This window comes from Atractosteus spatula, chromosome 26 (genome assembly GCF_055471065.1).
Source record: "Atractosteus spatula isolate fAtrSpa1 chromosome 26, fAtrSpa1.hap1, whole genome shotgun sequence".
Lineage (NCBI taxonomy): Eukaryota > Metazoa > Chordata > Actinopteri > Semionotiformes > Lepisosteidae > Atractosteus > Atractosteus spatula.
Window position 1 is genome coordinate 7,872,497 of NC_142731.1, and position 24,237 is coordinate 7,896,733.

The following is a 24,237-nucleotide window of genomic DNA, read 5'->3' on the forward strand; positions in this document are numbered from 1 at the left end:
TGAGGCTGTAAGAGGTGGCTTTGAGAGAAAAGAGGATTAAGAGAGAAGTGGGTTAAAATGAGAGTCACCTGTCTTAATTGGGTAATTGGCACCAAGAGAGAGTGAGATCCCACATGAGGGAGAGGAACGATTAGGATCAGCCCTTAAGTGTAATCGGCCTCTCGCCTGGGCCACTGGGTAGGCTTTTAAAAGGCTTCCAGTCTCTCTCAAAGCCCAGTCTTACTACCTCGTCATGGGCAGGGGATAGTGTAGAATTTGAAACCTAGCGCAAAGAACTGGAGAACTTTGACACGACTCCTGCAGGGCTCTAGCGACGAGGCCGTGGTCCCAGGAGTCTCCCAGTTGCAGTATTTGTTCTCCCAAAAGGAGACTTGCGTGCTTTATGCCAAACAAGTTATTTCGAATTCCTCACGTCTTTCATATTCTTGTGAAGTATTCAGACGCTGGCAGCCGGGTTTATAATTATTCAGTTTCAAGCCCCGTAGCGCTCAAGTGGAGTTAAAATATTAAACATGCATATAAATGTTACACCTAGCCGGGTTCTTTTTTTTTTCCGTGACAAATGCTGCCACACTCTTTGTTCAGCTTTCCACTTCAATTTGACGCTGTCATTCAAAGCCAGAAAGCATTTAAGTGCAATAAGGGCCTTAAGTTGGCGAGTTACGAGTCTGACTGCCGGTTGTTCGAAGTGAAAGTGAAGACTGTTGTTTCAGCTGATTTGTCATTTCCGTACTGGAAAGTAGTTCTGCAGGCCTGCTTTTTGTCTCTGGCAATTTTGGGCTGAATCCTGTTCCCAGACAGGCCGCCTCTGGTACACAGCATGGCCTTGGGGAAGAAACGGGTGACATTACCTTACCACTTCACCCGAAGGTCTCATAGTGATTCTATGTTGCAGCTCAGCTAAGTGTGACAACGTAAAGGCCTGCACTTCTGAGGTGTAATGGGCAACACCCAGTGAATACGAATTGAATATATTGGGACACCAGACACTAAATTCTTTGTTAAATGAGGAAGAATTTAAGGGATTAAAAAATGCAACAAGGCCTTTTCTTTCCATAATTTCAGTAAGGCCTGGTTTCACGTGGCACTCTGGAGACGGTTGCCTTGGTGACCCAGACCTGTGTTCCGCCTCCCTAGGTGTTTGTGAAATGTCACTTTGACTATGACCCCGCCCACGACAACCTGATTCCCTGCAAGGAGGCGGGGCTGAAGTTCGGCAGCGGCGACATCCTGCAGATCGTAAATCAGGAGGACCCCAACTGGTGGCAGGTAGGAACTGCAGCAGGAGCAGGGCACTCTTGTAAGAATAACCCATTCTCTCGCAAACCTCTGTGCAAAATATTCACAAACTAAATATCTAAATAAAAAGGAACACTTTTGTTTTAATAATAATAATATCCTAAAACTTATATAGTGCTTTACTGGTAATGGGGACTCTCCTCCACCACCACCAGTGTGCAGCCCTACCTGGATGATGCACCAGTGCGCTCACCACACACCAGCTATCAGTGGGGAGGAGAGCAGAGTGATGAAGCCAGTTCATAGATGGGGATCATTAGGAGGCCATGATTGGTAAGGGCCAATGGGGAAATTTGGCCAGGACGCCGGGGTAATACCCCTACTCTTTTTGGGAAACGACCTGGGATTTTTAATGACTATGGAGAGCCAGGACCTCAGTTTCAGGTCTCATCTGAAGAATGGTGCCTTTTTATTATCTAGTGTCCCTGTCACTATAGTGGGCCATTAGGACCCACACAGTCCACAGGTTGAGCGCCCCCTACTGGCCCCACTAACACCTCTTTCAGCAGCAACCTTTGTTTTTCCCAGGAGGTCTCCCATCCAGGTACTGAGCAGGCTCACACCACTGCTGAGGTTCAGTGGGTTGTCAACTATGATTTGCAGGGTGATGTGGCTGATGACATATTTTATAGATTTGTCCCGGCCATGAGAATTCCTGTGCTTTCTCTCCCCGGCCAGGCGTGCCATGTGGAAGGGGGAAGTGCAGGCCTCATTCCCAGCCAGCTCCTAGAGGAGAAGAGAAAGGCCTTCGTCAAGAGGGACCTGGAGCTGGCTGCAGCAGGTACGAGCCCTTGCCTGTTCCTCTGCTACCCCACCCTTGCATTTATACTGTGTTTGCATTAAAGCGGCCAAGCATCAGATATATCAATGTACTTATTGCAAGAAGTGGGCAAAACAATGAACATTTTGGCTTTCTAAGTGTAGCATCCATGTGGAAGAAGTACAATTCCAACTGCTTTTTGTGAGAATCAGGCTTTCTGCTGTTGTTAGGGTTTTGGTAATGGTTTTCCTAGGCTTACAGATGTACTGTAGCTTCTGAAATCCTAATCACTTCCCAGAACACTAATGTGCAGAGCTGTACGCTGTGTGATTGAAGGTGCACTGGTGAACTCTTGCAGGGTTATGTTTTTATCCCTGTCGGTAACCTTGCTGCCACCAGGACAAAGAAATCTCTTAAAATAATTAGACGGCAACACTCACTGCAGCTTTCTGTGATTGGGCATCTGGCAGTCCAAGCTACTTTATCCAAAAGGGGCTGTTCGTGTGTGCAGCAGAAGTCAAATCAACTCCAGAAATTCAGGAAACGTGTCGATCATTGCAGCTGTGTTCACTGAAATTCGGCGCCTCAGGTATTTTATTAACCTTATTTCTGTCCGCTTCAGGCACCTCTCACTGGAGTTCCCAACCAGTAGCTGATGCTTGCTGGAGGTCTTATTATTACCAGGTCTCAAAAATAAAGTGTTGCCCAAAATACTGGAGAAGCAGCCACGGCGTTCAAGTCAGGAGTCTGTTAGCCGGGGGCGGTTTCCGGTGTGCCATTGGTAACCAAATTCTGCACGAGCCGTCTTGTGTCTCCCACTGCATGACAGGAATGGAAGGTGCCTTGCCCATCTCGGAAACTGTCCACTTTGAATCAGCGTGGAGATTCCTTGTATGACCCAGAGCTTTCCGATCGGTCTTCCCTGTTCCCATTCACGCCGATTGAATGGATGGAAAGAAAGATTAGGGCACGTGTTTAAGTGAATATGGGGTCACGAATAAATCCTTGACCTTCGCTGCCTAACATTAGGGTTCATTAGGTGCCAATCAAAAGGGTAAATGACGTTCGGACCGCTATGTTGAAATATGTATTTTATATAGGAAATTAAAGCCTGCTGCTGTAGCTCCTACTTGTCTACCTGTTTGTTTTCACCCACCATTAAGTCTCCTTTCATGCTGATTGTTTTGAGACTTCAAACGGGTTTCTTCAAAGCCTTATCTTGTCTCGCACATTGGCGCAGCAGCTGGGCCTGTGGTGTGATGGGAATTTTCGGTTCCTTGTCTCTTCGTTGGCTGAAGCCCCAGAAAGATACTGCCATCTAGTGGCTGCCTTGACAAACTGAAAATTTTAATGGAGGAACCTGTCAACTACAACCCAAGAAGCAGCGTAAAGATCAAGATTCAAAGAAGAAGAATAAGAATATGTAAAACTTTTCAAATGTCAGATTTGTAATAGTATTTACTGGACAAGGAATGATTCAGCAGATGTTCTGGCCCAGTATGGCCTAGATGCTGATTTGCATCCGATTCCTGTCCTGTAAAACAAAAAGCACAGGCAAATTAAGATTAAGATCACTTTTTTGACCATATACAATTTCTTGTATTAGGAATTTGTCTTTTCACAGACCCCAGCTTGCTCTCCATGAGACACACAGACAGGGAGAGAAGCTTGGGGTCAGAGCGCAGGGGCGGCCATTTATACTGCACCCCTGGAGCAGTTGGGTTTAAGGGCCTTGCTCAGGGGCCCAGTGGAGTAGGATTCTTCTGTCGGCTGCGGGATACGAACCAGCAACCTTCCAGCCACAGGCACAGATCCTTAGCCTCAGAGCTAGTATGCAGGAGGAGGAATTAAGCTCTTAAGAGGATGAACGAGTCAGAGTACTGAGGCTGTAAGATGATGGAAGTACAGTGCTCATCAATCACTGGGTGTCTGGAAGTGGGTCAATTGAGAGCAGGGCCGGCCCCTGGCATACTGTAGGCGAACTAGGCACCTGCCTAGGGCCCCGAGACCACCAGGGGGCCCCCCTCAATGTGGAGCTTGGCATTTTTAATCTGCACCTTCAAACAACTGAGTGAAGAATTCACTGTAGCAGCTCTCTCTGTTGCTGCTGTGGATTATCCTAATGGAAGCCAGATCAAAACCTGACCATTCGTGATCGTGTACGTAATATTCTGAAGCGCAGGAAAGAAGAGCAGGGTAAGCAATGTCGCAGTGGAGGAAAGCCACTGAGAGTCACTGCAATAACGTTTGTATTCCATTTGGTAGATATTCGGTCGATAGGCCACATTTTCAGGCTGGACACGTAGCCTGCTGGAGGCGTTTTACTAGAAGTTATCACGTTTCCCGCAATTGTACCCATGCTGTGTGGGTCACCTGGCTGAAAACCTGGTTAATGCGTTTCCTAGTTCTATAGTTCATTGATTTAATTGTTCTAAATAAAATAAAATAAGGTTGTGCTGAGAACTGATAATAGTAGTGTATGAGCAAATCATGATCTGGAGGAACCCCTTCCCAAGATCTTGCCTAGTCCTCAGGAAACCAGGGCTGGCACCGATCGAAAGTGAGTTGAGAGCTGTGATCTGTGATCCGTCGTTCACCTGATACGTCCTCTGCGCAGCGCTGCCCGCTGGTGAGCTGTTGTCCAGGACTGTCCCAGTGCCAGCTTGTCTGTTTTGTCTCTTATTGAAGAGAGCGGGTTTGGGATGGGAGGGGGGTCTGTGCCTGCTGGTCTTTAACGTCTGACGTTGGCGTTTCTCTCGCGGTTTCTGCCCGAACAGGGGCGCTGTGCGGAGGGATCAGCGGGAAGAGGAAGAAGAAGATGATGTACCTGACGACGAAGAACGCAGGTAGAGTCGCGCTGTGCCTGCCGACACAGGCAGCAGTGCTGGAGGGGCACAGAGCGATCCCTTCTGTTCTTTTCTGTTCAGGACATGTCTATTAAAATAAGAAAAAACTACCATGGCAGATTAGATGATAACGGCAGTAAAATAAATTTTAACATAGTTTTCACTTTGCTGCATTTCACAGTTTCTAGCGATAAGGTTCTTTCACACAACGGAAAGCAGAAATATTTTATCAGACATCTTTTCATTCAGTATTGCAGCAACCCCACTGCAGCTGTTGCAAGCTTTGCAGGGTTATTCATTCCTGATGAAGGCTGTAGTGAATTTGTAAGCATTCAGGATGGTCTGTATCATGAAGTGCATGGCTTCTTTTTGTCTGTGAATGGAATTTCCCAGGTGTCTTGTCTTGACCTCTGACCCCTGGCCTCTGCAGAGTTCGATCGCCACGAGCTGCTCATCTACGAGGAGGTGGCCAAGGTGCCTCCCTTCCGCAGGAAGACGCTGGTTCTGATCGGGGCGCAGGGCGTGGGCCGCCGCAGTCTGAAGAACAAGCTGATGCTCTCGGACCCGGCACGCTACGGCACCACTATCCCCTGTGAGTACGGCGCAGTCGGGACCCAGGCTGTTCGGAGAGGCTGGGAGCAGCTGGAAAGCACTCTCTGAACAAGGGGATCGTCTCCTGTGTTCAGCCCTCACAGAGTGGGAGTGAAAGAAATACACTACCACAGTCGAGCATTTCCACATTAACAATACAATATCAGTGGACCCCTGTGATTTGTTTTTAAAGATCTGCAATTTTTTTAAAGATTAATCGTTTTAAGATTTTGCAAGGCAAACTATGAAGATCCGTACTGCATGAACCAGAGCAATGTGCAAGAGATATATGGTTTTCAGTTGTTCTATATTCCTAATTCCTGTAGGTTTTACCCATTAAAAAAGAGGGTTTAACACAGAGCACTAGTGCAACAACCCCTCTGCTTGTCAACAGTTTGCCTTGTGAATGGTATCAGACATGTGGTGTCTGCTGCTTACCACATTTCCTTGACGCAGTGCCCGAATTGGTACAGATGTGCACATCCAACCACAAATCAGTTCCAGCATGCGGGGCTGTGTGCCGATTCAGTCCGAACGAGATCTTAAGCTGCGCGGTTGTTTGTCCTGTGCAGTTTCAACACAGCAGGGGCTTCGAAGGGAGCGAAGTCAGTGTGTAATCGGCGCTGTACAATGTCCTTGAGCCATTGCTGTGTCCATCTGCAGCACAGATCCTTTAAGGAAGTCAGTTTGCATGGCGTGCACTTGACCTCAGTGAGCGAAGAGAGCTCTGTTACTGTGTGGCCAATATGGAGCTTTGCTGATAAGGGGAAAGCTGGGATAGCACGGCTGTTTGAGTAGAAACGGGAAGCGTGTCTTCGCTCAGAGTCATGGGTGTCCGGATCAGCATGGCCGGGGTCCCGGAGCGCCAGCGTCCCTTCGGCCTGGCGGTGACCTTGTCCCCCCCCACCCCCCCCCAGACACGTGCAGGAAGCCCAAGGAGGACGAGAAGGACGGCCAGATGTACTCATTTGTGGGGCGCGCGGAGATGGAGCAGGACATCAAGAGCGGGCGCTACCTGGAGCACGGCGAGTACGACGGCAACCTGTACGGCACCAAGATCAGCTCCATCCACGAGGTGATCGAGGCCGGCAAGGTCTGCGCCTTGGACGTCAACCCCCAGGTCTGCACCCACCCCCGCCCTCCGCCCTCCGCCTCCACACCCATCACCTCCCACCTTTCCGCTGACTGAGCTGGCAGGGCTGGCCAGGCCAGATGAACCCAAGGACGCATGGCGCTGTCTGTTAGGGCAGGGGCTCCCGGTCCTGCTGCTGCTGCTGCTGGGTTTTGTTCGAGCGGAGCTCTTGGTTGCACGATTGAAGATTTTATTCGTTCATTTAACAACAGGCCGAATTTGAATGGTTTAACAGCTCTTGAACACGCTAGGGGGCTTTCTGCCATTGCATTTTGCAAGTAAAATTAAAACTGAATTGAATTGAAAAAAAATCAAGCCACTTGTTAGTTCACATAAGGGTTTAATTTAGTAATGGTGCTGGGGTGGGATGCAAAACAGGAGGCATGTGGACCAGCAGGCCTGGGCCAGACCTCTCCAATTGTTCTCCCACAGATCCAATCCTGGCCTCCCAGCTGGCTTTGTTTGTTTTTTGTTTTACGAATGCAGCCCCACCAGAACCTACCCTCCCTTCACTGTGCCTGGCTTCTCCCGGTTTTATTCTGGGCTTTTCAGGAAGAAAGCATCATCCCCGCTGAAAGTGGCTTTCCCAGGTTTGGAAAGCATCGTTGAGCTGTTCTTGTGCGCCCTCTGCAGGCTCTGAAGGTGCTCAGGACGTCCGAGTTCCTGCCCTACGTGGTGTTCATCGAGGCGCCAGACTTTGAGGTCCTGCGAGCCATGAACAAGTCGGCCATTGAGGCCGGGGTGGCAACCAAACAGTTAACGGTAGGTCTTGGCGTCCCTCAGTCACAGCACTCTCTCTCTCTCTCCAGTACGAGCCTCATAGACAGTTTGGTTGGGCTTTTAGCAGCGCATACTAATTATTAATTAATCTATTCTCACAAACACTGAATTACATTACTCCAAGATGCGATAGCAGTGTAGTATTGGGGTAAGCTAACATTAATAATATCCTTACACTCATATAGCGCTTTACTGGACACTCCACTCAAAGCCCTGTACAGGTCATGGGGATCCCCTCCACCAACACCAGTGTGCAGCCCCACCTGGGTGATGCGCCAGTGCGCTCCCCACACACCAGCTCTCAGTGGGGAGGAGAACAGAGTGATGAAGCCAGTTCAGAGATGGGGATTATTAGGAGGCCATGACTGGTAAAGCCAAGGGCGAAATTTGGCCAGGACACCAGCCTTCCTAAACCCCCTCCCCCCTCCTTTTAAAAAACAATCCTATTTTAGTTACATGTGACTTGAGTAAGGGATTCGTTTTTAATTTAATGATCTTTGGAAAAACATTTTGAAGGGTCATTGGCAACAGTGTGTTTATATACAGTTGGTACTACAAACGATAATACATTACCTGTTCAAAGCAGTTACTCCCAACTAATTGTTGATTTCTAAAAGTAGTCCCGTCCACAGGTAACTGTAATGAATTACTTTTGAAGAGTAACTTTCCCATCACTATGAATAATATTTATTCTTAATACTGTTGACTTTTACAGCGGCTGTCAGATGACATGATGATTAAAACTGGTGCCTTACAGCTCTTGGGTTCTTTCACAAGGAGTTGGGCACCTTCTGTGTGGAGTTTGGAATTTTCCTGAATGCCCTGGTTTCCTCTTGCCTTCCAAACAGTCCTAGCCTGCTCAGTCCGTTTCTGGGATAGGCTTTGGAATGACACAGCCCTGTCTGGGATAAGTGATCTCCTGATGATGGATGGGCTTTTAAAACTGCACAGTTTTGCTCAATATCGCCATACACAGTAGCTAAAAAGGGCATAGTTGTTCATTAACTTCAACCCTTCAATGAGCATTAACCCATCAAGAACTGCCTGCAATTCTGAAACAAACAAAACAATTGTTTAATTAACTTAAATGTGATGCATGACTGGAAATTTGTAATAAAGTGGGCTAGATTTGATATTGGCTTTTATAGACTATTCTTATTGCAAGGAATACGGTAGGGTGGTTGCTTTAACTGCTACAGTCTTTGCCTTATTACTTATTATTACACCAAACTATGTTTCACTTTATGACGCCGTTAATGCCTTCATCCCAGGATGCTGCAGTTATTGCCAGGATGAATTATTATCCTGTTAATGCCTGATTTGTTAGCCATTACAGTTTTTTCACCCTTCATGGATGTCAGACTGCAGCGCTCTCCGGGATAACAAAAACCCTCTTTGTAACAACATGAGCATTCATGTCATATGCTCAATTATTTTGATTATCATTGCATGATTTTACTTATCTGCTCTGGATGAGTGTGACTTTGACATCATACACAAAAAAAAATCAAGCTAATATTAACCCTGGGCCCTTCTACCTAAGTGAGTCTTACAAGGAAGGTTATAAATGAGAGCAGGCTATGTGAAGCTATCAGTGCTTTGAAGTGCACGATAATTGTCTCGCAACACGTTCAGGTTATTACTAGCCTATTATCAGTGCTAGTGATGACAAAGTTACAAAAACAAGGTTAGTAAAAAGGGAATTTGGACAAAAGTGCTAGAAGCTCAGGCACAAGTAGATTTGACCTCCAGCCATTGGGGGGCAGTAGTCATTCTTGAGGTGTGTCCCAATGCCATAGTGAAATGGTACAGAAGTGTTGCTTTGCTGCTTTCCTGATTCTGTCTCTGCCCTCTGCTTCTAGGACGCTGAACTGAAGAGGACGGTTGATGAGAGTGGGAGGATTCAGCGGGCCTATGGGCACTACTTTGACCTCACCATTGTCAACGACAACCTGGAGGGCGCCTTCCGCAGCCTGCGGGCAGCGCTGGAGAGACTGAACACCGAGCGCCAGTGGGTCCCGGTCAGCTGGGTCTTCTAGGACAGCCGAGGGGTCTGCAAGAGTCGGGGAGGAAGGGGGGCAGAGTGGGGGCGAGGTGGGGCCAGTCCTGAAACAGGTTCTAAGCATGAAGTGGGGCGAAAAAAATAAAAAAGGACAAAAAATTATTCTTCCTTCGAAAGGGTGACCGGGGACAATGAACTTATAAGACAAGTGAACACTGGCCGAGAAGCTCCGTAAAATTCCTTCTTCAAGAGTTGCCAATTCTTCTGTCAGCGCGGTTCAGAAGTAAGCTGGGAACATTTAAGTTTTTTTTCTTTGTTTTCCCGGCCTCACACACCCTCAAGAATAACTACTGCCCCCCCTACTGGCCGGAGGTCAAATCTACTGGTCTCTGAGCTGCCTCCTCTTGACTTTTGTACACTTTTCCTTTTTAAGACCTCATTTCTATTGTATTTTTAACTTTTTCAACAGAACACAGAGTTCTCTATATCTGTATCTTTGTGGGAGATGTAACCAAAAGTAAGATGAGAAGAAGCGCGTGTATGTGCCCGCGTGTGTGTGTGCTCTGTCAATTATTTCCTCATTAGATTTCTGTGCTGGATATCTCCAAGTTAGCCCAACCCTGTCTTAGCCAAGACTCTTCTTTATAGTGGGAACGCCCTCTCTGTTTTTCTGTTTAACCTCCTTGCTCTAAATGTTTACTGTGCTCTGCAGTGGAACAAAAAAGTGCAATAAAATAGAGCAAAATCATGGTAAATAATTCATACTCTCGATACAGCATGATGCGAGGTGGAACCATGCAAAGCAGAAGCATGCTAAAGCCCCATGAAAATACCATACAAATCTTCCGCAATGAAAGGTGTATACTATTTGTAAGGACTTTGTTGCAATCCTTCATTTTACGAAGTAGTTAGAATGAATGAATTCAGATGAGACTGTGGCAATACCTAAGAATAGTTTGAGCTGTTGTTGTTCTCGGTGGTCACACCTACCTCAGAGACTGCTTTCTTTAGTGCCCGTGCTGTTGTTTAATGGCGGGTACGCCCAACGTTTTCCAGTCAAAGGATGTGTATCTGATCTGTGCAGTTTTACCATACGATTCCTATTGCTTGTACTGTGACAGGGCTGGAAAAAGCTGTAAATTTCGTTTACTGCTGTTCGTCATCTGTCGGTTTCACTAACAGAAGCTGAAATGCCTTTTCATTGCGGAATGTTTCCTTCACACATGCAAAACACGTCCTGCTGTTTCTATCTTTTTCTGGTTTGCCACTGTGACCTTTTCTGCTGGGAAAACAACTGACGTTTCCCGTGTTTTGATGACATAATTAGGAAGATGTCTTGCTGTAGAAACCTGAATGGCAGGGTGAGTGTTAGTTTGAAGATTGTGGGAGAGGCAGTGTGTGCTTATGTGTGTGTGTAGTAATAGCAACTCTTTACCTTCCATGCAGAGTTCAAGACCTGTGTAGTGAACAAATACTGACTCCTGTCACTGTTAGGTAGGTGCTCAAGTTGAAGATTTTTCTTAAGCCTCTGTAATTTCTTTCCAACAATCGTTTCCTGTCCGCCTATCCCACCTCCCATCTGGAATCGTCCATTCTTTATCGAGTCCCCTCTCTGCTGTGCGTGCCACCAGAGAGCGAACAGTCATGTTGTCACACTTTTCACACTGTGAGCCCTAAAGTGGACACAAGACTCCAGTGTGGCTCTCAGAGAGCACTGCCAGCTCAGAGGTCAAGAGGTCAAGCCCGCTGACATGCTGCCTCTCAAGCTAGCCGGGCCCCAGAGACACACAAATGGTCAGCTGAACCCATGTCGTGGTCAGCTAGGGACATAGACTAGAGTCGCGCCGGCAGTCTCTGAACTGCAGAGCTCTGGAAAAAGGCCTTTATTGGCCAAGTTGCTTGGAAGCCTAAGACATGAGATGTTCATAAGAAGCAGAGCTTTTGATGGAAGAACATAGGTGTATTCATTGTCTCCACATTTAAATTCAAGTGGTTTACTGAGGGAGTAATAGGTTTGGAGTGTGTTAAAGGACCTCCCCACTTTTAGCAGCTCTCTTTGTTAGATCTCTGTGTTTCTGAGGTTACAATACAAGTTCTCTGGTTTTCAAAAGGTCTCCTGGTCCTGTAGGTTAACAGATAAGCAGTTGGCTTGGTTTAATTCCCTGGTGTTCTTATCATCCAAGAAAAGGTCCTATTAGTGGATAATTAACAGTTAAGTATTATTGACACCGGTTCAACGCCAGTTGGTAAGTTAGATGGTCTATTGTGTGGAATGTGATTGTAGGGATTTTTGAAAACGGGGAAGCTGTGAGATAACTGCAGAAGCTAGAGTGGGCTTATTTCTCCTGTGTCAGCATTACAGTAATATATAATAGAATAAACATTAAAAGATAACCTCTCCATGGCTACATGGGCAGTGTTTATGATACCCATGGATTGGGTATAAGTGCTAACACACCTTAGCTTCATCAAATAATGAATAATGAACATGTATTGGTGGTGGTGGAGGGGAGTCCCCATTACCTGTAAAGCGCTTTGAGTGGAGTGTCCAGAAAAGCGCTATATAAGTGTAAGCAATTATTATTATTATTATTATGTAACTAGTGAATAAGATTGCTCAAGCAGTGAGCTTCAGCTCATAATATGGTATGCCTATCCAGTATTGCCATAACAGATCTGTTTATTTTAGTTGTGTTTATTGTATTAATCATACTAGTTCATTGTAATTTGAGTTCCAGGTGCCCCCTTTATAGCAACCAAAAGATCTCTATAACAACAGTCTTTAGTATGTGCACAAACTGCAGTAATTCAACACCTGGCCTTGTGATCTATATGGTTTCTTTTAAATTGCTCATTTAAACCTGGTAAATGAGTAGCTCATGTCAGTGGTTGATAATTCACAGTCTGTTTTTACCCTGCTAAAAACCAATACAGAAGCAGGCTCATGGTGCATCGTTCCTGTTTGAGTAAATACTTATTTGCAACCATGTCAGTTTTAGGGTTAAGAGAGCTAAGTGTGTGTAAAAAGCAGTTATCAAAATGAGACGAAACCACTGAATTTTAAAATGTTGAGGTTGTGGAAATCTGTGCAGGTGCAAAGATACAAGTCAAAACGGAGCCTGACTGGAAGATTAAGATACTTTTTAAAAGGTTTTTTTCCTCTCCAGATGATTCTTCTTCATCCTAGTTGTATGAACATATCTGTTGACCAGGGATTACTGAAACATGCTCTACATGATCTACAGCTGCAAATACTGCACATTTCCTGTAATCACTTACTCCTGTTACTTAACTTGTGTTACTTCACAATTTTGATTTTTTATTTCATTTTTTGTATTATTAGATTTTGTATGTTTTTAATGTAAAAAGAGTGTAGAATTAGAAGCAAGTATTGTTGTGGTGTTCTGATTGCAATAGCTCTGTGGTTCTAGGAAAGCAAAAACACTATGTACATTTTCTGATGTCGAAGAAAAGTATATTAAAAATGTAAAATTACCGATGATGCTTGCGGGCCTTTTCATTTTGCGTCTGTCTTGGTGAGAGTTTGGTGAGGCGCACTGGGTTATGGACCAAATCAAGGTGGGATGGTTGTTTACACCAAAGTTGCCCCAGCCTCTGGTTTCAGATCTTTATAGGTTTTACAGTTATACAGGTTACAGGTTACAGGAATCCAGTAGGGCGTAAGGCCCATACTACCTGGGGGTTTACGTGCATAGTTCCACCAACACCACATTAGGAGGTTTAGGGGGTCCTACCGTAGTCTGATTATGGGCAGCACAGGTGTTCCGTCTTCAGGCATGCCAAACAGGCTGGATCGGCTGAATGACCTCTCATTTTGTTCCCTTGCGTCTGTTCCCAAGTGCATGTCTGTTGTACTTGGATGACCAAATAAGACATTTTTCTGAACAATCAACATTATGAAAGATAAAACTATTTTTGCAGTTTGAGCAGAAACAGATTATATAAAGAGGCTTGGGCATTTAATTACCGATGTCCAGACTCTCTGTGAAGCTTGACCTGTAGCTGTTATAATACTATATTAAGGCTTAAGTCTTAGTCTTAATCAGGAGTCTTAGTCTCCTGATAATTGCTCACTGGAGCTGCTGGCGAGGTTGCTAGTAGCATATAGTCGCACAACAATTAGTCGTGGCTGTTTTTACTGGCAAAGGGAATTGATTGAGAAACTACACAGAACTATTTTAAAGACATTTCCATGGCTTATTTGTCAGCCCCTGCTGAACACTTATCTTATTTAAAGTGCAGATAGAGGAGCTGTGTTCTGACTTGTACACGTGCCCCAAGGTCTGCCCCTGGGAAAAAAACACTGGAGTTTTTGCATCTGGATGTGCTCATTTCCAATGATTAAGTCCGGGTTTTCCTCTCTTTGAAACTGTAAATTCCCTAATAGAGTGTGAAACCTCTGCTTACATGTGCTGGTAACTGCAGGGTGGAAAATATTTATGGAAGATGTGATCTGTCCTTAAAAAACTGTGCACAATGATTTTCTGTCTTGCCTGCTACCACAGAAAATAACATGATGCTGTTTATAGATTAAATCCTTCTTTTTCAAAAGGCTAAGTGGAGTTATTGTCAAAAAGTAAAGTTTTCCTAACGTGGTTATGTGGCCATTGGCAGATACTTTTTTGACTCACTAAAGTATTATTCACTGAATACATTTGCTTGTTTACTCTGTTTACTTAGCAGTATCTGGGCCCTGGTGTTATTCTACCTACTTTGAAGGTACTTCTGTAGGGATCTTCAGCCAGACCCCCTAAGAAGTATATATCCATTTAGTAACATAGTCAGGTAAACCTGCTTGTACAGCACTGAGCCACAGTTTGGGTTTGGGCTATGTATAGTGCTAGCATTCATGGCACTTCAGCTTGGCTTTTATTTTATTTTTTTGTGACAAGGTGTACCCCCAGACAGCACAGGTTGAGCATTCCTGGTATAGAGTATTTCTTAAGTTGGTATTCCTGGTGTAATCCAGACCAGGAAGGGTCTAATTCCAGTTCTGGAGGTCCTGGAGTGTCTGTAGGCTTTAAGATAGATAAGATAATTTTATTAGCCATATACAATTTCTTGCGTTAGGGATTTATCTTTATGCTTTGGGGACAGAGCACAGAGTCAGCCATTTATACAGCACCCCTGGAGCAGATGGGGTTAAGGAGGGGCCCAACGGAGTTGGATTCCTCTGCTGGCAGCGGGATTTGAACCGGCAACCTTCCAGCCACAGGCGCAGATCCAGAGCCACTGTTCCGCCCTAAACCAGTGTCGCAGAGCAGCTAGTAAACATGTCCAGCTAAGCCAGTTCCAGCCTGAAGCAGGGCATTAGTGATTTACTTGGACTGAACATCTGGATCCCTTCAAGCTTGGAGATGGGCCATCCTAGTCTGGACTGCAGCAGAATTGCTTATCGAGGAAGCATTTTGTGATGCTGTTTTATATATCTGCTTTTTTTTTCCACCTGTGATCAGAGAAGATGTTTGTCCTTTGACTCCATGCAACATCCTGCACTTGAGCGGTCAGTAAGTATCTATCGGTACCTGTTTTACACCTGAAAAGCTGTAAAAGCTCAAGACTGATGTATTTGGTGGTTTCTGCACTGGGGCTGTTTTAGTTTTAGTTTCTTACATTCTGATTTAAATATTCCATGTTCAAAAGTGTCAGAAGATAAGATAGGAGCAGGAGGAGCATTTTAAAGCACATCAACACCCAAAATATACTGCTGAACTACTAGATCACAAGTGCACTACTGAAACTGTGACAGTATAGTAAGACGATACTGCAATGTGTTTGGTGCTTTTTGGGTTGAATTCTTCAACCTTTGCTTTGAACTTCTTAAGAATTAATGGGGAACAGCTAGGTCTTGTTTAAAATTTTAAAGATTTTATCTGGAGAGCTGCACTCATGGAGAGGTTGCACCTCTCCGACAGTTGTGAGCCATTCTGAGTGACAGCGCGTTGAAATTTTAATGGAGAATAAAAGGTTAAAAGTTCATCAGAAATTCCCGGGCTTCCCAACCCCCCAGGCTAAGACTTCAATAAAGAGCTCAGGCACTCAGCCTCGGATATCATTCTGCCCTCCCCTTTCTCTCCGACTCCGCAGACCGCCGTGGGGATAGGTTGCTGTCTGAAGATGTGGCTCCTGCTGTTTGCTGCCGGGTGCCTGATCCTCGGATTCGCCCTTTATTCCCGCCTGTTCGCCAACAGCGCCAGCCCGTTCTCCCGGGACGCTGTGAGGCCGCCGGCCCCGCTGGTGACCGACCAGAAGCAGAGAGACAAGGTCCTCAAGCAAGGTGAGTTAACAGCTTCCCTGGCTCTGAAAGCAGATGTTTCCACAGGAACGTTTTCTCCCTGTGCTGCCTGACAGCTGTCTGGGTCCTCTTTCCTGACAGCCATCCAGCTGGCATTGACAGTCTAGTATGAAGGTTTTCTTAGCTGTTTCAACTGCAGGTTACTGTGACAGACTATTTACTGCTGTCTAGGACAAGCTGAGGAGATTGCTTCAGTACTGCTATAGACAGAAGTGCATTCCAGTCTTATTATAACGTGTGACCAGTAAAGGGCTTGTAGGATTGTTGAGGTTATTCCCTGTCTTTAATACACACTGCCACCAATCTGCTCACTCACAGTCAGTCCTTGAACAGCAAGGAGCAACATAGCGTCGAAAACAGACTCGGGATTCATCTTTTATTCTGCAGTGGAGGGTTTCGGCATAAAACGTCTAGTAAGAACGGTTACAACCGAGAAGAGCCACTCAGCACATCCAGACCGTTGGGTAGTTAATCGCTAATTGATACGAGAATCTCATCTAGCTGTTATCTGAAAGAAGCCAGGGTATTGGCTTCAACAGTGTGGCCTGGGCAGCTTGTTGCACACTCCCACAACCCTTTGGGTAAAGAAATGGCTCCTGTTCTTGGCTTCAAATGCGATTTGCACATGTGTCGTCTGGTTCAGGTGTTGGTTGTGAAGAAGTCCTCCGAGTTAACTTTGTGAATTTTGAACCCTTGGATCTGGTTTGGATAATATCAGGGTTTGACATTGTGAAAGAATGGGACAGGTGGCTCTGTTCAGGAAACAAACTTGGCTCATGCTCCACCATGAGCCTAGCGCTGTATTCCCGAAAATGTATTCAGCTGTTTAAAGAAATATGACAATATTAGAGAAAGTATTGATCTCCTGTAATCACTTTAGCCTGGTATAGAATAATCCCTTCTGGTGTTGGTGTCTGTGCCTGCTTCAGCACTGTGACTATCAAGACTGCTCTCAAAATGTCTGTTTGAGCCTTGATGCACACAGCATCACTCTGTGAGATTGTGATGTGCTGTATCTCTTTCTATCTCAATTGCCATTTATCCACATCAATTCTTTTTTTTTTAACTCACAAGGACAGGCAGGGCTGCTGCAGGGGCAGCATACTGTGAAATGAAGCAAAGCTTTGAAATTGTCAATTCTGTTTATGAAACTGGAGGTCCTTCAATCTGATCCTGCCTGCCTAAAATTTAAGATGTATTCATTGATATTTCTGAAAAAGTATGCGTTTGAGAAAAAGAAAGGTAAGTTGTTTTTAAGGAATTTAAACAGCCATGATGATTAATAATCTTTCTTAGATGGAGATCGCTGCTCTGTGTGAACTCTCTCCAGGGTTCAGCGCCGATCGGGTGCCGGCGGAGCTCGATGCCGTAGTGATCGGCAGCGGTATCGGAGGGCTGACGGCAGCGGCTGTCCTGGCGAAGGCGGGCAAACGGGTTCTGGTCCTGGAGCAGCACGACCAGGCTGGGGGCTGCTGCCACAGCTTTGTGGACAAAGGCTTTGAGTTTGACGTCGGTAAGCTTGATCGCTTCTGAAACGCTTTCCCGAAATTGGCGTGTTTCTGTGTTTTTTTCGTGGGCTCCATGAAGGTTCCTGTCCTTGTTGAGAAAGGGACTGGCTGACCTCTCGCTCTGTGTGTCCCTGCAGGGATCCACTACCTGGGTCAGCTTCACGAGAACAGCCTGCTGCGCGTCGCCGTGGACCAGATCACCGAGGGGCAGCTGCAGTTCGCCCAGCTGGAGCAGCACTTCGACACCGTCATCATCGGGGAGAAGGAGGCTCGCCGGCACTACCACATTCACAGCGGCAAGACCGAGATGGCAGAGTCTCTCCGAAGACAGTTTCCCCACGACACGGAGGCCGTGGACGAGTTCATGAAGCTCATGAAGGTACAGGAGCACTGATGCCAACACAGAGGCAGTACAGTAAGTGGTGTGAAACTGGAGAACACATACTTCAGTCAGAACAACCTACACAGCCATGAGGCCGAAGCCCATACACTGGCTTCTTTCCTTGGGTCAATTAGCTACAGTAATGACTACCAAACAGGCTAAATGGGCCATACGGCCTCTCATTTGTGACCTGTCCTATATAAGGGGAGGTAGTGCCCAAAAATGTGCTTCAAGCTGGTTCATATAATGAAGGAAATGTTCTTCCTTCCCTGCCCTCCTGTCACAGCTCTCTGCCCGCTGGATCCCCTTGCTGGCCTGCCTGAAGTTGATGCCACTGGGGCTGGTCCAGCTGCTGCTCAAGACCCGACTCCTCCACCTCATCTCTCCCGTCTACCGGCTGGCTGGCACCCGCCACACAGATCTGCTCAACCAGCTGACTCGGAACAAGGACCTGCAGACCCTCACCGCCTACCTCTTCTACGGTAGGGAGTGGCAGAGGGTTTGTGTGCCAGTGTTTGTCCCCCGTGGAGTAATAACCGCAGTAATAACTCAAAGCAGATTGGAGGGGGTGTACTAGAATTTCTGAAGTGCTGATGCCCTCGACTGTAGATGTGGTGAGATCAATAGTGGGCTACACAAGCAAATGCATAAGCTGAATGAGCTGAGGTCTCACTAGAATAAAAAAACATTTTTGTATGTATTTTAACTGAGCTCTTGAGATCTTCACGTAGGCTTCCCTAATAAAAGCCACTCACTACACTCCTCCCATTCAGAATCACAGACCGCTGAAAATGTGCTGTGGTATTGCTGAACTGATCGTGTTCTGCCCTGTTCTTGCAGGTGTGCCTCCTAAAGACTCCAGTTTCCTGATGAACACTTTGCTGCTTCACCACTACAAGCGAGGAGCTTACTACCCCAGAGGAGGGGCCAGCGAGATCGCCTTCCACATCATCCCAGTCATCCAGAAGGCAGGGGGCGCTGTGCTGGTCAGAGCTCCTGTCCAGCGCATTCTGGTAGACCAGAAGGGCAGTGCGTGCGGTGAGTTGCAGAAATCAGCATTCAAAGGCCAAAGCTCTGCACGCTGCTGGTACTCAGGTATGGGCAGAGAGGTACAAAAAAGGAACACGCAGTTCTTTCCTTTCTCCAAAACCACGTTGTGTATAAGGCATCTGTGGCAGGTCTAAGACCCAGTGTGTGTTCATAAAGTCTAATTAAAGTGAAGTTTACCTTGTGTTATTCAGAGAGAAGGTAAACATTAATTCCTTCCAATTCTATAGCCCTTTCAATAAAATTTCAAATGTGCTTTTCAAACTAGAGGGGACACACTTCATCAGCCAGTGAGATGAGGCACACGTACTGTACCATCATCGAACAGCCATGGGCTCTTTAATGAACATGTAGTCAGGACCTTGGTTTAATGTCTTATCCAAAGTACAGCATTTTCTATAGCATTGTATCTCCCGCAACTTTGGATAAATTCTGTTATATGTCACTAGGACATGTTCGATCACTTCTTGGCTCGGCAAGGAACACAGAACTGTAGAATTCACACCATCTTCTACTTCTAATGGTTTTTAAGGAGCATCATCCATTTTGGTTCTCAAGAAGGAAGTGAAATCTCTCACCTCCTACCTTCTGTGAGCTTCTAAACACAAAAATAACCACAGCATCTTTCCAGCATCGTAGCAGATGAGTCTTGCCTTGGAAACCCGCATCATGACCTCTCACCTTGTGCCTTCCCTTGGCCAGGAGTGGCTGTGAAGAAAGGTCAGGAAGAGGTCAACGTCCTGGCACCGGTGGTCATCTCTGATGCTGGGATGTTTAACACCTTCGAGAAGCTCCTGCCCCCGGAGATACAGGATAAACCCGGTAAGTGCAGCTTCGGGGGCGTCCTGGCCAAGGCTGACAACCTGAAAACCAGGGCTGCAACTACACCAGTTACAAATGTCTGATGCAATAAGAAACTCTTGATCTCAACCGATTCCTTGATGCTCTGTTTTTTCAGAAATACAGTCCCGTCTCAGCATGGTTCAGCACGGAATGGGTTCCTTCCTGGTCTTTGTGGGGTTAGATGGAACGAAAGAAGACCTAGGGATAGTATCCACTAACTTCTGGATGTACAAACACAATGACCTGGATGAACTGTATGTCCTATGTGTGCATGCATGTATAAGGCATTTGCTCACCAACACACACACCTATTTGCCTGGGGCCAGCAGGGGGCGCTCACCCTGCGGTCCATGTGGGTCCTAATGCCCCAGTATAGCAACAGGGACACTATACTGTAAACAGGCGCCATCCTTCAGATGAGACATAAAACTGAGGTCCTGACTCTCTGTGGTCATTAAAAATCCCAGTGCGTTTCTCGAAAAGAGTAGGGGTGTAACCCCAGCGTCCTGGCCAAATTTCTCATTGGCCCTTACCAGTCATGGCCTCCTAATAATCCCCATCACGCTGTTCTCCTCCCCACTGATAGCTGATGTGTGGTGAGTGTACTGGCGCATCATCCAGGTGGGGCTGCACACTGGTGGTGGTGGAGGGGAGTCCCCATTACTTGTAAAGCTCTTTGAGTGGAGTGTCCAGAAAAGGGCTATATAAGTGTAAGGAATTATTATTATTATTATTATTATGAATACTGACTGCACACCTTACAGCAAAGGGGTGTAGCTGTAGGTCATCACCAGCAGATGGCATGAATGAGCCAGGATTGCTATTGGTGTCGAATAATAATTCCAGTGTCTATTTTCTTGGTGGACTTTCACATTTATGTATTTATGGTTTTTTTTTAATCTGAGCTCTGATGTGCATGTGTTTCCAGGATGGGTCGCTATGCCTCTCTGAGCAGGGAGGAGGTGGCTGACAACATCCCCATGATGTTCATCACTTTTCCCTCAGCTAAAGACCCGACGGCCAAGATCAGACACCCAGGTACCACTGTGCACCCATAACTCTCTCTCATTGGCATATGCTGGTATAAAAAGGTGTGTAGTCAGCAATGCCTCAGGAAATGGGCACCTTTAATGCATTGCAAACATTTTTTAACAAAGAGTAGATCGGGGGCTATGTGTTAGTTGAATCCCCTGCATTGTACTTTCTGAGTGGCTGGATGTCATGCTTCCATGGCAGTTCTCTGGCAGGAAGACCCTGCTTTACTGCAGTGTGAGCAGCTATGCTACTGGTTGACCTGTGTGCAATGTCGCTGTTCCCAAGGGAAGTCCTGCATGACCCTGCTGACCATGGCGAAGTACGAGTGGTTCGAGGAGTGGAAGGACAGCACCTTGAAGAAGAGGGGACCAGACTACGAGAGTCTCAAGATGGGCATCGCTAATGCACTCCTGGGCTGGGCCCTCGAAATTTTCCCTCAGCTCAGGGACAAGGTACAGCAAGAGAGGCTTGCGTGGGGAGGGGACAAGGCTGATAATGAAGTACGAAAGGCCAGGGGACCGACATGGCTACTATGGAGCTTCATGACTGCGAGATCAGCACATCTGAAGGGCTCCAGAAAGGCAGGGAACAGGAGAAGGCAGCAGTGAATCTGGAGTGTTAGAACGCCTGTACTGCAGGATGGAGTGGAATGTCAGTATGAAAGCAACAGTCTGTGGAAGGATGTCTGATGGGATAGGGGATCTCCCACTCTCAGCCCCCTGCCTGTGTCTGTGCAGGTGGTGTTCATGGAGGCAGCCACCCCCCTCTCCAACATGCACTACCTGGGTGCCCCGCGTGGGGAGATGTACGGCGCCGAGCACGATCTGGCCAGGTTCACCCCAGAGGTGGTGGCGCGGACCCGGGCGGCGACGCCGGTGAAGAAGCTCTACCTCACTGGTACGTAGGCAGCAGGGTGGTCCCCCCTCTGGGACGGATGTCCACCTGGACTTCCTTTATTCTTCCTTTATTTTGATCAGTGCTGAAAGTCAGATTTTGTCCAGTAAGGTCACAGCTTGTCACAGACGCTCCCTGCAGCAGTAGATGGCTGGTCATCAAACCAAATCTGTGACTCGGTAGCTGTGAAGCGCTTGCATGTGTGAGGGAGGGGGGCTTTATTTTATTCATTGGAAATGTTTTTTTTTTGGCGGGGGGGGGAAGATGGTGGAATGTGTCCATTTGACAGCGGTGCAGGAAGGTGATCTGTACTCAGGTTGCAATAGCTCCATTCCAAAGCTGGGCACAGGAGCAACATTCCCCTCCAATTTACAACCATCTGCCAGCATGAGCACAAGGCTGCTGCAACCACGCTTGATCACCTTTTCATGCTTTCGAAAACCTCTTCCTATCAGACGGCACCTGTGGTGCCTGCGGCCTCACTGTCATCAGCCCTGCTCTGCATCATATCTGCAACAGCAAGGAATCTTGGTCTTACTGTGGATTCCTGTAGTGTGGCTGAATATTGTGTCCGAATAGAGTGATCTCTGCTATTACCCGAGTTTCCAAAAACGCGGGTCGTCTCACACGCGATTGGTAAATAGGGGAAAGATGTCTGTATAACGAGAAACTCACACTGGCTCATCCCCGACATGTTTACGTTTTGCGTCGCGGAGTAACACGACTAAAGACGGGGGTCCGCAGAGGGATAAACGTGATGCTCAGTTGTCCCACGTGCTTTGTTTTGGAAGTGCTAATTTTCCTGCTGTTTTCACTAAATCTTTTTCATTGCCATAAATATGAGTGGACAAGGTGACAGGAATGTGTCTACCAAGCGTGCTGGTAATAAAATTTCAGGTGGTGAACTTCACTTTTTTTCAAGGTAAAGTCCTAAATTTACTGTGGTATTTCTTAATTATGAAATTGAACATGTATTTAAACTGTGCTAATGTTTTTTATAAGGATAATTATTACATTTGGTAAAGCTTTGGTTAGGCATGTGGTTAGGTTTTGTGTGGTCTGCCCCAACCCTATTTTTCCCATAAGCCCCGTTATTTTTATTTCGCGATTTTGCATAACGAGAGGTTTTATAGCAACGCATCTATCGCGTTATCGCAGAGATGCCTGCATATGTGTCTGAATAGCTTTTATTTTCTTGTTTCTGTGGTTATATGATCTTGCTTTTCATTGGTTGCCTAACTTACTGCGTCCATCATCTCTTAAATGTCACTTGGTTAAACCTCAGTAGCCTATGTGCTGGGGTCTGGCTGATCTAAAACTGTGTTGCAGGTCAGATTTTGTCATCTGGTGCTCAGAGTTTCCAGTTTGAAAGGATGGCGCGTGTATTTTGAAGCACTGTATCTTTCTGGAGGGCGCTAGCTTGCTCTGAAGCCCTGTGTCTGTGCTGTGTGTTTGCAGGCCAGGACGTGTTTTGTAACGGCCTGGCGGGGGCGCTACACGGGGGTCTCCTGTGCGCCTCGGCAGTCCTGGATCACATCGTCTACATCGACCTCCTTGCGCTGAAGAAGCGCCTGAAGTGGGAGAAAGCCAGGAAGCAGGCCTGAGCTGGGGGCCACAGGCCATAGACACTGAGATGGCAGCACCCTTCCTCCCTGTCGATCTCTTCTCTCCTCTCCTCTCTCCTCTCTCCTTCTTGCAGTGTGCTCGAGCACAGCCATCCTGCGTGACCACAGCCTTCACACAGAAGTACCTCATGTGAAAGACTGGACCTCTCAGTCCATCAGAGCTTTTGAACCTCCTCCTCAGCTTGAAATTAATCTGTGCCGGGCAGACTCAGTTTTCCACTGCTGAGTTGTAAGCAGTCATGATGAGCATCAGAGCACTAGAAGAACTCCTTTTCTGCCCTGACAGTTCTGGTCTGTGTTTCACAAAGTGAATGCAAAAGGGCCCACTAAACAGGTGGTCTGGAAGCTGCTGTTGCTCACACAAATACAGACAAGCCCCTGCCTTTGCTTTCCTTGACCTTGAGTGGTCTATGATCTCAGGACCAAAGAATTGTTTTCAAATCCCATAGGTGGAACACTGTTGTTGCACCCTTGAGAGAAGTGAGGTACTTCATTCAGAATAGTTCCAGTAAATATTTTCCTGCATAAATGAGTAGTCCTCAGGTCACCGGTATAAATGTTGTCCATACAATTTGTTTTCCATCCCTGGTTAAATAAACAAGAATGAGTTTTTTTGCTGCACACTGGTTTCTTCTTTTTTGCAGTATGTTTCATGTATCTGTTACCGTACATATCTGCACTTCTTGGTATCCTGATTTTGCCCAATGAATAAGTGTATTCCATTTCTATACATGTACTTGAAGCTGCTTATAAGCCTTTCTGCGAGGGCAGCATGTGGGGCAAAGGCCCCAGATTTCCACTGTTCTTTTGTCCACAGACCTGTATGTGGAGATTACAGTTCATTTCATGTCAAAAGAAACAGACAAGGCTTTGCACAAGTGGCAAAGTACTAGTTATTTAGAAAGTGACGGCTGAGATGGACCGAGCAAGAACTGGGGTGTGCTGTGCTTGTATTTTGTTGTTTTTATACTAATTGCATCTTTTCCTCAGTGAAAGAAGAATTAAAACCACTTATTGGTACCCAGCATTCTGGCAGATTTAGACTGGAGACTGGTGTTCTCCCCCTTCAAACCTTCCCATTGGCTGTCACATAGATACTGAGCACCAAAAGAAGCCTATAACTTAGAATTGTAACACATCCACAAAATCATGGTCAGGAAATTAACAATCTTGTTAG

At 46.4% G+C, this 24,237-nt stretch overlaps 2 protein-coding genes across 4 annotated transcripts in view; both read left to right on the plus strand.

The window, feature by feature from the left end:
- mpp2b (MAGUK p55 scaffold protein 2b) overlaps positions 1-12,907 on the plus strand; it is a 51,255-nt gene extending 38,348 nt beyond the window's left edge. For all 3 annotated transcript variants that reach the window (XM_088906459.1, XM_088906458.1, XM_088906460.1), the window contains exons 6-12: positions 1,138-1,269; positions 1,978-2,080; positions 4,837-4,905; positions 5,336-5,497; positions 6,414-6,616; positions 7,262-7,390; positions 9,271-12,907. In XM_088906459.1, coding sequence (XP_088762585.1) covers positions 1,138-1,269; positions 1,978-2,080; positions 4,837-4,905; positions 5,336-5,497; positions 6,414-6,616; positions 7,262-7,390; positions 9,271-9,447 — 975 coding nt within the window. In that variant the 3' untranslated portion in view covers positions 9,448-12,907. The remainder of the gene's footprint in view (positions 1-1,137; positions 1,270-1,977; positions 2,081-4,836; positions 4,906-5,335; positions 5,498-6,413; positions 6,617-7,261; positions 7,391-9,270) is intronic.
- A 2,624-nt stretch (positions 12,908-15,531) lies between these two features.
- LOC148814762 (all-trans-retinol 13,14-reductase-like) lies at positions 15,532-23,039 on the plus strand. Its single transcript, XM_088906384.1, has 11 exons — positions 15,532-15,708; positions 17,057-17,239; positions 17,372-17,613; positions 17,903-18,098; positions 18,457-18,654; positions 19,366-19,485; positions 19,622-19,760; positions 20,435-20,544; positions 20,827-20,993; positions 21,279-21,438; positions 22,894-23,039. Exons 1-11 carry the CDS (start codon positions 15,549-15,551, stop codon positions 23,037-23,039), a joined length of 1,821 nt encoding a protein of 606 aa, XP_088762510.1. The 5' UTR covers positions 15,532-15,548.
- Positions 23,040-24,237: the final 1,198 nt, after the last annotated feature.

Bases quoted from the DNA above. Each gene is read 5' to 3' on its own strand.
- LOC148814762 (XM_088906384.1), top strand. From the start codon at position 15,549: ATGTGGCTCCTGCTGTTTGCTGCCGGGTGCCTGATCCTCGGATTCGCC. The intron at 19,761-20,434 runs GTATGTCCTATG...ATGTGTTTCCAG, and splicing joins CACAATGACCTGGATGAACT to GATGGGTCGCTATGCCTCTC. The intron at 20,994-21,278 runs GTACAGCAAGAG...GTGTCTGTGCAG, and splicing joins TCCCTCAGCTCAGGGACAAG to GTGGTGTTCATGGAGGCAGC.